The 17028-nt window shown below is 37.5% G+C and overlaps 1 protein-coding gene across 4 annotated transcripts in view; it reads right to left on the bottom strand.

Annotated features, from left to right (window-relative positions):
- The window catches only part of LOC113057865 (ecto-NOX disulfide-thiol exchanger 2-like), a 194728-nt gene that overhangs the window by 127861 nt on the left and 49839 nt on the right, over positions 1-17028 (bottom strand). The window contains exon 1 of one of the 4 annotated variants that reach the window (XM_026225418.1): positions 11846-12190. The exons of 2 other annotated variants lie outside the window; for them this stretch is intronic. In XM_026225418.1, coding sequence (XP_026081203.1) covers positions 11846-11867 — 22 coding nt within the window. In that variant the 5' untranslated portion in view covers positions 11868-12190. Of the gene's footprint in view, positions 1-11845; positions 12191-17028 lie in introns of those variants that run through there. One more of the 4 variants, XM_026225419.1, reaches the window with a different exon arrangement.

Below are 17028 nucleotides of genomic sequence, written 5' to 3'. Positions count from 1 at the left end.
GGTTGACTACTATACATTCACAGGCAAAGATGCTTCAAAATAAGCAGAAACCAGGAAATATTGACTGGGTTGTGCTTCACCTTCCCATAGACTTTGTAAATCTGGCTATCTTGAAATAAAAGCTTCAAAGAAAGAAAGTAACAAAAATATTTATTAAGAATTCTAAAGTGCACTGGAACCAACATTACCTCAAGCTTTCTTCAGGGACAAAAGCATAAACACAGAAGCTGAATGTTTGTGGAACTCGTAAAGATGGTCTTGGGAGTCATTCTTTTTCTCTGACTTTTAATTACATAAGGAACAAACCCTATGGCCAAGGGCACAGAAAGTCTCACTGGGGAAGGTATTTTAGACACAGCTCCACATACAAGATGAATGTGTTGTGGATGCTGAGGATCAGCTGGTGGTACCGCGGTATTCCTGGAAGCCAGCCCAGGCCTGTCTTAATGCAGTGCCGCTTCACTGAACACGCTAACACTCACGGAGAAGAGGAACAGATTTTGCAGAGCATATGGGACCTCGCCGTGATTGAAATAAGCAGACCGTCGGAGATGCCTCTCTTACCTGTAGAAAACAATTAATCTACCTTTTCCCTTTATCTCAGTGACAATGACGCAGAACAAGGGGCAACAAGAGAGAAAGGAAGGGGCAAAGTGAAAGAGAGAGAGAGATGCGAGAGTTATAAAAATTGACTGAAGATGGTGTGCTGACGTGTTTCTGCTTTTAAGTCACATTACTGACCTTCCCCTAACCCTTCCTACTTTCCCTGGCTGAGTGTATGGAGGAGACTCACTGCTCTGCTGTGAACAAACACACAAATAACACCAAGAACAGGAGAAGAAAAGTACCTCCAGGAAATGGCATATCTCAGTACTCAATGTGAAATACATGAATCACCTCGTACAGCAGCGCATTTACAGACGCAAAATTAATCTAGATTCATACCAAACCAAGCTAATGCAATCAGCTAACACTACTGAATCAATATCAAATCAAAACTGTAGTTACTTATAGTAATTATACTCATAGTCAGAGGTGGGTAGAGTACCCAAAAACTGTACTCAAGTAAAAGTAAAAGTACTAAAAGTATCGGATAAAAAATCTACTCAAGTAGTTAGTTACTAGTTACTTTGGGTCATATTTACTGAGCCTATTTTTATTTAGATATATAGATAAAATGTATGTGATGTATGTGTGTGTGTGTATAAATATATATATTTCATCAGCCTTTACTCCAATTTATGCAATTTATTATAAAACCCTGTCTGTTTACTTAAGTAACAGATATAGTCATGCCATAACATTTTTAATACAACTGATTTTATATTAAATGTGAATTTAACATTGAAAGTTAATGTGATATAAAAATTGCTTCTAATCTTTCATTCAGAAAGAGAGCAAATAACATTTACATTATCAAAGATCATTTTCACTGACAGAACTTTTTCACTCGCGTGCATGTTGTATCTTCTGCTCAAACAGTGTTTAAAAAAGCATGTGCAGTCCTAAGTGTGCGTCTGAGAATCTAAACTGTTTCTATAGCAACCAGCGGTTACCACGGTAAAATAACAGGAATAACAAAGTGCAATAAATAGTAAAATTGTTTGTGCTACAAACCAATATGCTTAGAATTAAGACAACAGATTACATTTTAATGGTAAGAAACACCAGTCTGTGATATCAAGCAGCAAAATGAACTGTTTTGTACAGCTAAAAATAGCCGGAGGCGGATGACACCGGAAGCCAGACACATTACATTTACAAATGACTGCGTCTGCTCTAATGGGAAAAATAGTCTTTGGGATAACTTACTTCACCTCTAAAATAACTTTCTTTCCTGGCTGACATCACAAATATCACTTTTGTTTTGACTCCTTCCCAATCTTCATTGTCATATAGTCACCATTTTTCTTGACCAAACTGAAGAATCAAACACTCAGAAAAACATTGCAATAAAAAAGTTGAATAAAATATTTAATGCTAAGGAGCCATTCACACAGAATGGGTGTTGAATGTGTTTTTTTTTTTAAGCACAGTGCAGAAGAATCCCTTCTGCATGTTGCCATCAAATAAAACAGTTTCCATGCCAACGTGCTACTGTAAACATAGCAATGCTTGCTCCACCTCCAGGGTCTTTTAATTGGTCCACTGTTTTGGAACGGACATTGATGAGTTACACTGCATGTAAAAGTTACAATTCTTTTAACTTGACATGGTGTCTTAAAAAATGCAACACTCATGTGAAAGACACATGATGTGAGTGCAACGTTCATACGCGTCCATCTAACACGTTTACATAGAAAACCAATGGAAAAGTAGCACATTGAAATGGCAAAATGTGTTCTCTGTGAATGGCTCCTAAGATCTTCACTGATGTGTTCAACTCATGTATACACAAATGTAAAGAAATCCACACTTCTAATCAAATCAGAACACAGTTATGCCATTCGTGCCCTTTATGTTGACTAAGGTGAAATTCCATCTTCTAGCCAACAAGGCCCTTGAGGGCTAAGAAGTATGAGTGTGCTGTCCACTGTCAAAAGCTACTCACAATGTCAAAACAGCCGTGACGTTCTCCTTCCAAGCCCTGAAATATAAGGCAATAAAGCTGTGCACCACTATAAACCTGTACCCATCTGCTGATTTGTGGATCCAATTACTTTCTTTCTGTAATGGCTGTAATGTTCGGTGCCATGATGTTCAGTCAATCGTTGGCAGCTCCTTAGTTTCCTGCTCGTCACTGACCTCAGCGGTCACCGTTTCAGACTGTGCCCCAAGAAAAGCACCCATCATGTGTGTTCAACTCCTGGATGATGAGGTCAGTCATTTTGTCATTAGCTCAAGAACGCCATTGACATTCTACATTTATCAAAGAGGGGCTGCTTACACCTGCAGTGGATTCGTTTGAGTAATGTAACCCAGATGCATGCTGAATCCCCCTGTCAACACGGCCATGTGGGTACAGGGGCGCAGGGGAGCCAGCTGACAGGTGCTGACAGATGGATTATCTTTAGGGCCATTGGTGGTCCTGGCTTCTGCGAGAGGCGAACTGGCAGGCCAAAGTAAACCAATCACAGCCGCTGCGCATCTAAACAGCAGGTGTGTCCCCTCTAAAACACTGGTGCTGCCACCTTCTTCCTGCTGGAGTGAAGCTGCTGACTGTGAATAGCCACATACCACTGCAGCTCCATGAATATGAGAGCAAGCTGGCTGTTTTAAGTCTCGCCGAGGCATTTTAACACTGCGAGAATACTCAGAGCTGGAGTGCATTTTATTGCCAAAATGAAAATTCAATTAATTAAACTTCATGAAGAGGCAGATGTTCATAGAAAACAATGCCTCATTTTTAAATGATATTATACATCATATAAAGGTGAATGTTCTTTAGAGATGTTTTTGGTTACCCTGTACCCTCAAGAGGTTTTGTTACTATCAATAGAACTGCAAATACAGAACGAGGCCATGATATAAAAACAATCTGCGAATCTTGTTTTACGCAGTCTGAATAGAGTAACATTTAAAGTGTTTTAGTAGTTTGATAAAGGAACAGGGACGAATAATCCAGCTGAAGTTTTGTCAAATTAATTTTGAACCCATTCTTTGGGACACTACTAACTGAGTGACTACGGTCAAACCCTGGTTCACCTCTAAAGGTCTTATGAACTTTTCTGATAAAAAGACAAACAGACGCACAACATGCTTAGTATCAAACGGAAACAATTAAATTCCATTCAATTTCCCCTGTGAACAAACTAAAGAGCTTAACTCGCTAAATAAACAGAATGTGGTTTTGAAAGTCTGCAGATTTGCAGCACTGTGGAGCATGAAGGTTGAGAAAAGGTCAAAACACGTACAAAAGTTTAATGAGAGATCTCAAGCTGTAAGCCAAAGCTGAACTCCCTTACAAGCGTAGTGAGATTTACTGGGTCAACGCCACAGCATGCATTCCTACGGTAAAAATAGAGATAGCAATAAAGTAAGTGACAAAACCAGAGGTAAATCATCCCACCTTGTGATATGTTGTCTTTTAATGTGCAAAGCCAATCCTCGGGACAATCTTTTTGATTGAGCAATCTTGATTTAACTCCATGGAGGCTGGTTTGGTGGCAACACCAGACAAGTAACACATGGCTCCAGACTACGACCATTTTTTCTGCCGGTGCGACTAAATTTGTGAGCACAAATGTTTCCAGCACGTTAAAGCTCTAAAATGATCCAGTTTGAATGTTATTGTTATAATAACATTCAAAATATACTTTGTGGTAAACAAACACTTATGTAAAATGTAAAAAAATAAATCATAATTGTAACCAGTAGACAGCAGCAGAGGAGCACTTATTCGCTTATTAGTCATTCATTATATTTTGAAACTATAAAATCACTATAAAATATAAAATCATCAAGAAATCAGATTTTGTCAGAATTGTACACTTTTTTGTGTATGAGGTAAGAAAAGTCAAACTTTTCTTCAGTTTGCTAATAAATTACACATAATCACTGAAGTTAGTCAGTTCCGTATGCTAGAAAAATAATGGTACATTTAATAAGAGTGGAATATATACATTTTCTGTATATAAAAAAGTAGATTTTGCACCTGCTACTGTTTTGTATGCATCTTAACTCAAACTTAAGTGCTTTACTGTCAAATCTGTATAAAAATAAACCAGAAATGAACATGAAATATCATTAGTCACTGCACTTATTAATGCAAAACAATAGTAATCTTATGATTAAATTATCTTTATTTTAAATACCCCCACACACCACCCCCAGCGCTACCAAATCTGTAGGACTTAGTGGCTGGTGCTGGTGCCACTGCTCTCAAATGTTAGTCTGGAGCCCTGTAACAGTCTTTGACACCTGACCTCAAATCATACACTGAGCCGTTCATTCATTCTTCAAATTGTTGGTTGCAATTGAGCTTTCTTTAAAGTATTTTAGAGTCCCAATGAAAGGAGGTGTTCTTAGTGGTTTGTGAGTTTATGCAAAAATAGCAGCTGATGAGCTCCAACCCAAGACCACATTGAAAGTGGAAAATCACTGAGTCAGAACTGGAGTAAACTAGACTAACTGATCCAAGCTGAAAACAGGAAGAAGAAAAAAAACACTAAAAGGAAAATACACAGTTGTTCAGAGTTCAGTGAAACAAGGGCACGAGGTGAAGGAAGGTTCCAGTGAGAAGTGCATGAAAAGGAAAGTTCTTTACTTGAGGATGTGCATTATATGAGTTACCTAGTGACTCCGGCTTAAACGAAAAAGCAATTTCAGTGCAGATTTATAGTATTAGATGAAAAATAGTAGGAACATGTGATTTTTTCCATTATCTACAGTGAGCTAGCGGTTGCATCTTGGCACGTTCTCAGGGGCCCTAGCAAACACAGGCACACTTGAGAGATGTAGTATCCTGCATCTTCTGGACGATCCATCATGGTATATGCCCTGCTGCTTCCAATTGTTTTTCCTGGCAGCGCAGGCAAGGAAGAAGAAAAAAATGCAATAGTAACAACAAAAACTTGGGTTCGCTTTATCTCTCACACCGTTGTGTGTTACAGCAGCGATGTAAAATATTACTAGCGCCTCAGAAGAAGAGCTCACCATTTTGGCTCTGTCGTCTCAGCAGAGACCCTTAAGCCACCAATCTGCTCCATCACAAACTGGGAGGCAGACCGAGGCTTAGTGCTTCTCCAGTGGCTGTGTTCGGCCCTCCAGCATGCTCTCAGTGAGGAAAACCTTGAGCCACACAGAAACATGCTATCTTGCTCCTGTTTCTGAACCAAGAGGTTAAATTAGATGCTTCCTGTGTTCCAAAAGATGGTTGTCAATAATGAACAGTGAGCTTGTTCTGGCGGTCTCACTTTATTCGTTTTTTAGGCCCTCTGAACACAAGTTCTGCACTTCTGCCAGATTCAAGGCCATTATTTATCACTGCAAGGGGAGAGCGGATCCTCTCAGCCATTATGCCTGCTTCCTTAAACTAGAAATGATAAGACCTTGTTAGTAGCTGGGGGTTTGAGCTGAATCTTCTTGCTTACTATCACACTTCCACTTCTGGAAACATTTGAGTGAGAGGATCTGCTGTCACAGACACTTAAACCTGAACCTTCTCCCCTGCTTGAGAGCCCTGGAGCCTGTTTGTTTGTATAGGTTTTGTTTTTGACCCACTGCCTGAATGATCCGAGTGGGCCTTCACAAATTCACAAACATCCAATTTGAGCAAAAAATAAATAAAAAAGTCCAGGATGGACAGGGGCTCTGCTATTAAATATGTCGTAAATGGGTATCCTTAACATAACTAGCTGTTCAGTCAAATATTGATTCATTAACTGCACTGATAGATTCAAACCAGTAACAGTACTATTCATAACTGGTTTATACTGTTCACTAAAAGAAATGGCTCATATCATGATTTGTATAGTGTATTAGACATATCTTTTTGTTGCATCACATCCAATACAGAATGCAAACTCAAATTCACATTTTAAAGTGGTGTAGAAAACAATGACACGGTATACAAATGAACTACCAATTAAATGTTACCAATACATGATTACAGAAGCAACAGATTTAGCAAGAATTAATTGTTGGACAATTAAAATGTGTTGGGACAGAATGTTTAGCATTAGCAGATGGAGAGAGACCCAACCTCCTTGTTGTGCTCTGGCACGTCTGAGAGGAGAGAGACAAACACATACACAAAGGGCTTCATAAACAACAATTAGGCTTAACAAAAATCTCATATGCATTTCTCATTAGGATTTGAGATGGCTGGAGCACTTCTATGGATGTCATTTAAACAAGTTTCAAAACTATGTCTTTGTGTAATTCTTCAGGATAATTTTCATTTTGCTTATAGTTAAAAAGTGGCCAGTTGAACACCATTAAATCAGATCTAACTTAAATTTATATACATTTTTTGGAGCTGAAACTGTCAAATAAAAGTAAATATTAAAATAATAACTAGCCTCTTATTATACATAGGTTTCTTGTAATGAAAGGGAAAGTACACTAAAAAAAAGAGTGCTGAAACGCTTGCCCAGCAGGACTCAGCACAATGTGGCACTTCATTATCCAAAACACAGGAGCATTTGTTGCCGTGTCAGTTATCAGGTACACCGTTCCTTAGCACAACATACCATGGCTTTTAATTAGCAAAGCACAGAAAGATGCAGATCTGTGCAAACAGCTGGAGTGACTGCCATGTGGAGAACCACGAGTACAACAAACTCAATTATGGCTAAAATACAAATAATAAATCAAACTGTTTTCAATCATCAAGCCACTTTGAAAATAGAAGATCCTGAAGTTCCTGTTTTCCTTGGAAAATAATATGATTATGCATTTACAATATGATTACATATTCACAATATGATTATGTATTTGTGCAATTACACAGTTTAACGATAATTCAGACCATCTGGATTTATTATACCACAGAGAGAAATGTTCACTGTATTGTTGATTGCTAGGCATCTAGATAGCCTAATGCTAGTGGGCTGTGCAACTGGCTGTATATATCTAATGTCACTGATGTCAATTTATTTTGACAAGTCATCAGTTTCTGGACGGGAAAACGCTTGTACATAAACCTGCAGCAGTGAAGAATGCATTATATCACGAACGGTGATTGATTAACAATGAACAAATCAAACTCACTCAGAATTCCAACAATTTGTGACAAGCTTTTACATACATCATTTCTTTTATTTTATTGTATCACTCTATTCAGAGACAAATAGAAGAGTGAAATCAAAGAATGAAGTCTTGCCTCCCCTCAACTACAGTATCTCACAGAAGACGGATGGTGTGAGCTCCACTCTCTTCACTTCCACTGCTATGTTGCAGCTAATTAGCATAACGTTAAACTTTTCTCAACTTTGTTGTTGTTGCACATCAATATCGTTAAAAACTGCTCACTCATTAAAAATAAATAACTCCAACAAATGTTTTTCAAAATATCTAGACCAAAATGCACTTTTTTAAATGCACTATTGGCATGCTCTCTACAGTTTTAATACCACTTATCTTCAAGGAAAATGATTAAATGGGGTCTGGTAAACATGTCTCTGCTCTATACAGGAAAATTCTATAAAGATGCACAAGGACAAACCAAGATAATTCACAGAAAGTATTATAGCAAACACTTCACAGAGAGCATCCAGAAATAATAACCTCCAATTTACCCTTGTGCGCTCCTCATTTGAAGGTCACACTCATGGTTTTCACGGTCAAACATGACTGGACACCTGAAATCTAACTTTTCTTTTCTTCTGTAAAATCAATCTAATATAGATTTTGTTCAATAATATTTGTATTTTGAGCAAATTTTATGCTACTAATTGAAATGTTTACAATAATTATGATCAGTTTTCCCATTGAAAATAGTGTTGTTGTTGTTGTTTTTTTATTTAAAATAATTATTTAGTTAATGAAGTATTTAAGAATATTATTATTATTATTTTTTTCTTAGGTAGAATAGCAACTCTTTGTGAGAGCATAACGAAAAAAGAAACCCCTGTATAGGACTCTATAGAGAGGCTTGTGAATTCCCTAGTTGTTTTTATACATAATTGTTTACTTTTATTAGGTTGTGGATTTAAATGTATATTAAGGCATTCTCAAAGACTACTTTTTGTCAAGATTTATATTTTTTGATGTTTTAAATGTTGATCTGATGTGTAGGTTTTTAGCATTATTATTACTACATACAAACCTGAACACACAAAACATTTGAATACACAAAAACATTAAAAATTCTACAAAAATGTAACAAATTACCAGGAATTCTTTAACATGTCTCTGGATAATCCCTCTGGGTTTGATCTGATTTTATCCTCTTATTTCAGTCTTTTGACTCATTTTGACTATTTGGTTATAGCATACCAATTCATTTCCGTATGTATAATTCTGTATGTGTGTTTCTGGGAGTGTGTTTAAGTGAGTGTATGTGAGGGGATGTATCTGTTTCAGAGTGTAACCCCTTCCTTGCTGTCCACTCTTTAACTGTTATTTAGTTGAATTATTGATTTGATTTTACATAGTTTCAGTGTTCCAGTCACATCAGTTCATAGGTGTGTGTGTGTGTGTGTGTGTGTGTGTGTAATAGGTGGTGTGTTGGTGTGTGGTCTGTCATTTTTGATGTCAACAAGTTTCATACCATTCTGGTGAAGCTACAACTTTTAAAAATCCCAAATGTAAAATGATCTGGTCAGAAATGACCGAAGATCCCACAAGGGTTGAAAATAAATGGCAAACATTGGTTGGACAAAGCAACAGGTTTGAAGGGGCACTATTATTTATGTGTCCATGGTCATATTTAACACTGAAACAATTCTAACATCCTTGAAAGACCAATCTATAATTCTGGGCCACCTTTTCAAAAATACTCCATTTAACCCAATTGTTTACAAACCGGTGTGCTGTAATACAATCTCTGAAAACATCATCCTTCAGCTGCTTTATCTTTTACTTTTCTCTTAACATTGAAACTAATCTGAGAGTCCAGTACATTACAGTTCTAATCTATTAGAATTTCAATCTATTGGACAAGGACTTGTGGCATTTTAATCACAGATGTTGAACCGAACAATCACAACTACTGTAGTACTTTAGAGTTGATCAGATTTATACAGTGCTGGATTGTCATTTATTTATTAAGTATTTTTTCTGTGTATTAAATCCTCTTGGAAACTCTTATGGGACAGTCACTGAATCACCAAACCACAGACATCTGTTCACAAACTATTTATATCACTCAAGTCTTTTTCAATTAAGAAAAAAAAAAAGCCATTTCTTGCTTCATTTTACATAAGTAACCTCTGTCACAAATGCATTTTACACTTGTTCAGTGCCGCCCTCCCCTTTTTTCATTTTGCAGCTTCTGCTTTTATGAAAGCCCAGAGACGATCCATTATGTGCCATTTAAATGGCCACTCCCTACCCACCAAAAGAGCTACGTGTGAGAAAGTTCATGGCTGTCACAGAGCAATAAGAGGCTTTTTCCATCACACTTGAGGTTAGGGTGAATAGGTTTACTCTGACAAATGCCAGACGCCTTTCCCAGTAAATAGGCATACGGGAGGAAATGAGAACTAACTATATAAATATATTAGTATCTTTTCCACACACAATATTATCACACGCACCCTTGATTGATGAATTCATTTTTTATTATTTTGACAATTAAGCTCTGCTGTGTCATTGAGTAAAAAGATAGATTGACAATAGTTTCTGTTCTTCTCTCCCTGATAATAAGGTATTCACCATGCAAACAAAAAAGACATCTATCAAGGACACAAGCATCATAATAAATTGCATGCAAGTAATATGCTTAGGAATGTTTGGTACCACTATACAATAAGGTTCATTGGTTAACATTAGTTAACTACTTTAATTAACATGAACTAAGAATGAGCAATACTTCTACAACATTTATTAATCATAGTTCATGGTAATGTCAACATTTACTAAGTTGTGCTTGTTAATATTAGTTAATGCACTGTGCATTAACACTGAACTAAAAATGAAAAATGAACGACTGTTTTTCATTAATCAACATTAACAAAGATTAATAAACACTGTAATAAATGTATGGTTTAATGTTCATTCATGTTAGTTAATACATTAACTAAAATTAACTAACTGAACCTTATTGTATAGTGTTTACCGAATGTTCTTTGTTATGATCATTTCAAATATGGTGCATGGATACTTTTACACTCGCTAAAGTTTGTATACTTTGTTAACATTAGTGAACACAATAGTAAACAAAGTAAGAATAGAGTTCATCTTTTTAATGAACACATTTAACATTTTAACATTAACACTAACTAGCAATTGTAATATCTGATCATTAAGATTAGTGAATGCTGTAAAAATATACTTAAGTTCATGACACCTAATAAATTAATTAATATTATTGTATTGAATTGCATTAAAGTGTCACCCAAGGACCCAAGAGTATTTGAATAAACAAGGTTTCTTCAACCCTCAGTCTATGATTTTTCCTTATTATCTCACATATCAAGACTAACTTGTGCAATCATTGATCTTGTCAGCACCTTTACATCTACTAAGATTTGAGTCATGCTTTGTAACGTTGAAACTGACAACTTAACTTACAGTAGCTATTCTGAGCTCTAACTTGGAATAATTCCTTACAAGTCAAGTAATAAATGACACTGGTCAGCAAACATCAAGCCAAAATATTTGTATATGGCAAATCACTCCAGTGGACATGTAGATCGGGTTTCCACTTCTCACAGTAATGTCTCGATGCATCACACGAGCATGTGGCAAGATGTTGCAGGGAACAGTAACCACACGCAGGAACACAGGCGAGCAAATATAGTTAATTGCAATGTCATTATAATCTCATTATAACGGGAGCATAACAGTTTTAATCACTGGAGCTGTCAGTGACTGCGCTCTAATGTCACTGGAGGACTCAATGTGTCTCAATCTCACCCAATGCTAATCTAAACAGCATTTGTGGGGCAGTCCGAGTAAACTCGCGTCTATGGCTCTCTCAAAGGCTGCACGCGCCCGTGTTGTCTTTGTAGACAGCTCACTAGGTATTAAGACCCGGCTGATATAACGGCGAAACGTCGATAAGATGTGTATTCAAAGTGAAGCGCAATGGTATTCCAGTCACTAAAGTGATTCGTGAGGGAACCCCGGTGTGTTCCGTATGCTATGCTGATTCTTATCGGAGTTTCATTCATTTTTCTACCCGTGTGTCCGTTCTTAACGGGCGGCTCCCTATTCTGCACTATATACCTCGTACACGGGACTGACCACATTTAATGTCTCTAATCTATCAAATAAAGTTAAACTGAAGACAGCTTACCTGTGTACTGCACAAGGAACATCGTCCTGAGGATTGGGTTGAAAAAGACGCCAGTTAAAGTCCCGTAGAGCTCTGATGGTGCACGTTTATTCCGTTATTCCGCGCTAGGAGCTTTGCTGCTGGGGTCTGTGGGTCCGCTGCGCTTATAAAGTGAGCAGAGCACAGAGAAAGAGAGAGAGAGAGAGAGAGAGAGAGAGGGGGAGAGGAACCTGATCCACGCTCAACATAACGACTACACAGTCCGCGATGCGACGAAACCACTACGCTTTTTTTATTCACCCTCAACGCGAACGACGTCTTGCGCGCGTGGATTGTCAGTTATTGACGGTTGACTCGTTTGAAAGCAGTCGACCGTTACTCACATTGATTTGCTGTGCGCAGAAACCCATTCAAAAAACGCGCAGTTTTATCGCTGTCGGTGACTGACATGCAAGGTGAAATGTGTCTATCGAGGCTTTAAAACGCCGACAAGTTTATAAGTTATTATGACCTGGTATTATTTGTATTTACTCAGGGGTGGTTCTAGGGTGAGTGGAGATCCGGGGCTTAGCCCAGAAAAATACATGTATGTGACTTTTTATTTTAATAAATCAGATTTACCTTGTTTAAAATATACAAAACAATAAAACAAAAACAAATTTAAAACATTTTATTTAAAGTATTGAGGAAAATAAATTTGCTTTTTGCAACAAAAAAATAATAATAATTGCAAAACAAATGAAACCGCGCGAAAGCAATGATTTTGCAATACATATTTTCCATGGTCATATCTATTAATTTATTTGCAATGCTGCTTTTATTTTGCATGTCAATGGACGGGGGCGTGTACAACATGCCTGCATGGAAGTGACGTCATAGGCCCAAGACGCAGCTCACTGATCCAGGTCCTGTCATGATGAGCAGAGACTTTACAGTGGATCGTTTATTTTTATTCAGTAGCATTAAAACATTCATGTTTTCGTTTTATTTACTTTATTAACAAATGTATGTGTATTAGCAGGGTTTGCTCAAGTTAAAGAAGTTGTTAACATGAACATCTGCTGTTTATTTCTCTCTATGTGCACACTTTTATAGCATTATGTGTATTGGGATCGCAAATCATTTGAGTCAGTTCGGGAGTTCAGAGCGGGATCGCGAATCATTTGAGTCAATTTGGGGATCGCGAATCATTTGAGTCAGTTCGGGAGTTCGGAGCGGGATCGCGAATCATTTGAGTCAATTTGGGGATCGCGAATCATTTGAATACGTTCGGGAGTTCGTAGCGGGATCGCGAATCATTTGAGTCAATTTGGGGATCGCGAATCAATTGAAGCAGTTCGGGAGTTCGTAGCGGGATCGCGAATCATTTGAGTCAATTTGGGGATCGCGAATCAATTGAAGCAGTTCGGGAGTTCGTAGCGGGATCGCGAATCATTTGAGTCAATTTGGGGATCGCGAATCATTTGAGTAGGTTCGGGAGTTCGTAGCGGGATCGCGAATCATTTGAGTCATTTTGGGGTTCGCAAATCATAGCTGTATATGGATAGGCATTTTTAAATAATTAAGTAGCTAGTTATAATTACGTTTTCCACGCTTGTTTAGGTGTGAAATGTGAACTCCTATTTTTTGTTTTAATGATGTGCCTTTTAACAGTATCAAGTATATTCAAAAACTAAACAAATTGTGACTAAAAATTGCATGCATTTAGGCTAATGTAAAGTTACATGATGAAGTCATACTAGTGCGCGTGTGCATTTTGAGTGCGTTCTTTCACTGCATTATTCGGTGTATTCAAATGCATTTATGAATGCATGTAAATAATCACAAAATTCAAGATATAAACCCTTCGAGCCAAAAGGGATCTTTCTTGTCATTATATAACCTTTTTAGCATAAAAGGTTCTTTGGAGTTGAGTAAAGAACCCATATGGTTCTATATAGAACCCCAATGATCCCTTTCTTCTAACAGTTTGTTGTCATACTTACTGCCCTGCTAAAATACCTGCGCGTTTGTGTGTGTATGTGTGTGTATATACACACACACACACACACACATATTTTGCAGAAAACTAGTTGCCATGGTAAAATAGCCTACATGCAATAACACATGTTTGTGTATAAATAATAAGGCATCCTATAGATACTGACGGTTGGTCTGGGAACGCCCCCGAGAACGCCCCGTCACGTCATGTGAATTTAGCCTGTGGGGGAAAACATTGCTTTGTAGTGATGGGAAGTTCGATTCTTTTCCGCGAACCGGTTCTTTCGTACGGTTCGATTCAATAAACCGGTTGAAAAAACCGGTTCATCGGTTCTTTCACGCTCGACGTAATGACGTCATTGGCGATGACGTAATGGCGTCACGTCTATCAAACATTCAAATATATAAAGTCAGTAATCATAACTTTAGTCAATTAAAACCTCATAATCATGAAGTTTACATTTGAGTTTTGCAACAACACCTAAATACAGTAACAGCAATAATGTGCATATGAGGATTTAAGTCTTGAAGATATAAAGTAAATAAATTAGGTGTCATCAGCGCAGAAACCATGATCCACTTACTAAACATAATCCATTGCGATGTATTTGTTATTAAATGAGCTTACGTTTCGCCAGATTACCCTTCATCCAAGCCCTCGAAATACCCGCGCTCAAAACATTACTACAGAATCAGAATCAATCACCAAAAGAATCACTTCGGTTCAGACATGCTGTGAGTCAGTTGGCTTCACGCTGAATCGCGCATGCGCAGTATCATCAGTTCATCGGTTCTCAATTCGGACGCGTCCGACAGAAACGATTCTCGGTTGAGTGTACTGATGATCCGAAAACCGATGCAACCGGTTCTTGACTCGAGAACGAGAATCGCTCTAACCAGCACATGCTGCAGTTCAGTGTCATCAGCTGCTCTACTCGTGTTCATGTTCTACAAACTCAATTTGTGAATGTGTCATCATTAACTACAAATACAGTACAGATATCTCATAAATCATCCCTTATTCCTATTAAACATAAGAGTCTTAAGAGTCTTAATTATTGTCCAACTTCCCTGAAAACCCATTTGACCTATACATTATATACAATATACAGATTGGAAACATTAAAAAAAAAAAAAAAAAAAAATCAAAATAAAATATAGTTATTTTATCACACTTTCCGATGTTTAACAAAATACTTACAAAATTACACGCATGCGCAGTATCATCAGTTCATCGGTTCTCAATTCGGACGCGTCCGACAGAAACGATTCTCGGTTGAGTGTACTGATGATCCGAAAACCGAAGCAACCGGTTCTTGACTCGAGAACGAGAATCAGCTCATCGGTTCTCAAATCGGACGCGTCCGACAGAAACGATTCTCGGTTGAGTGTACTGGTGATCCGAAAACCGAAGCGACCGGTTCTTAGATTAGATTAGATTCAACTTTATTGTCATTATGCAGAGTACAAGTACAGAGCTAATGAAATGCAGTTAGCATCTAACCAGAAGTGCAAGAATATAGTGTTATATATACATAAAAGTGCAGAGTAAGTAAAGCTTATGATATACAGAATGTACAGTGGAGTTGCTATATACAATATTGATCAGAGTATATACAGAATATAAATATGAATGTAATGTAGGGATTGTATGTACATTATGAACAGAACAAAGAAGGATTATATATACATTATGAATAGCAGGAACTTGAGAACAGTGGTAATAAATACAGTTGAATGAGTGTGCAAAAGTATTGTTTAACAATTAGATGCAAAATAACAGTAGTGCAATTATATTTTTTGTAGAATAGTTTACTGTGCTTGTACAGTAACAGCTTTAGACAGTTTATAGTGTAATGGATTTAACCATGTGCAGTCTGTGCAAAATATGAGTAGTGCAATACATGTATGTAAAGTACTGTGACCAGTGCAGTAAAAGAGCAGGTGCAGGTTAGATTTTCTTGACTCGAGAACGAGAACTGCTCCAGCAGTGGGCGTGTTTGTTCATTATCTGGCTCGGCTCAGTGTTCATCTTCAGTTCGGTCTTCACAGCATTTCATTCAGTGTACTGTTTGAGTAAATGGATTACCCCGGGATATTGGTTTATTCTGACTCAGAGGGAGTATCAGTCACGTTAAAAAAGTTAACAGCTTAAGTAATTTGTGGATTTATGCTTATTGGAGACGTGAACCGTTTCAAACGATTCAGTTCGATTTGGTGAACTGGTTCAACCGGTTCACTAAGAAGAACCGGTTAAATTTAACGATTCGTTCACGAATCGGCCATCACTATTGCTTTGGCGCGAATTGAAATACACGGGACAATCATGCCGAAGAGTTGTTGTATCGTTTTCTTTACCTCCAATAAACTAACAAATTATGAAGTTCTACATCCTTACTAAAAAACATACAGAACTGGATAGGATGACCAAATGGCTACAAGCAATAAGTTGTGAGGATGATCAAGAGAAGTTGTGGAATCCCAAGACTAAGCATGTGTATGTGTGCAGTCGGCATGCATCACAGGCAGGCTACGTTGTTCATTATTAACGCTATCAAAACTGTGTAAGGTTGTTTCAGAAAGTGGCATGTATATATAATTAGCCTTATCATTCTACCTTAAAGCAAAACTATGTAACGTTAGCCTACGCCTAGTGTCGAATATAAACCCGTTTACACAATTAAAAAAGCATGTGGACAACTTAGTTTTGTGTCAGACCTTTTACAATTTCATTTATAAATTCACCCCGTCTTTGTTTGCGAAACGATTGAATCGCAGAATCCAGTCAAAAATAGAACTTGCTATATAAAGCAGAACGTCACGGAATTTGGCTATTTTTGAATGAATACATCTATGTTAGGGCTGTAAAATGAATCAAATATTGATATGGACTTTTGTATATGAATATTAAAGTTAAAAGAGACTAAAATTGTTCTACACGTCTCTGGGAATGAGCGCTCAATATGTGCATTTTTGTCATTGAGATACACACGATGTTCGCAGTGTTTTCCCCCACGCCGACTCCGCCCTCGCCACGCCCCCAGCTATGACTAGATGCCGACTGTATGTATGCGTTTTTTAACACTGTAAAGTGCATCTACAGTAAATTGGTTGTGTGAGGATGTGTACCAGTAGAGGGAGCAGAGCAACAAAGGTTAATTGCCATTTAAACTACAAACTACAACTGCTAAACTAATCTGCTGTTCTGTCAGAACAAATGCATA

The sequence above is a fragment of the Carassius auratus genome, chromosome 39 (assembly GCF_003368295.1).
Source record: "Carassius auratus strain Wakin chromosome 39, ASM336829v1, whole genome shotgun sequence".
Classification (NCBI taxonomy): Eukaryota; Metazoa; Chordata; class Actinopteri; order Cypriniformes; family Cyprinidae; genus Carassius; species Carassius auratus.
The sequence above is the reverse complement of the archived record's forward strand: the minus strand, read 5'-3'. Positions and strand labels throughout refer to the sequence as shown.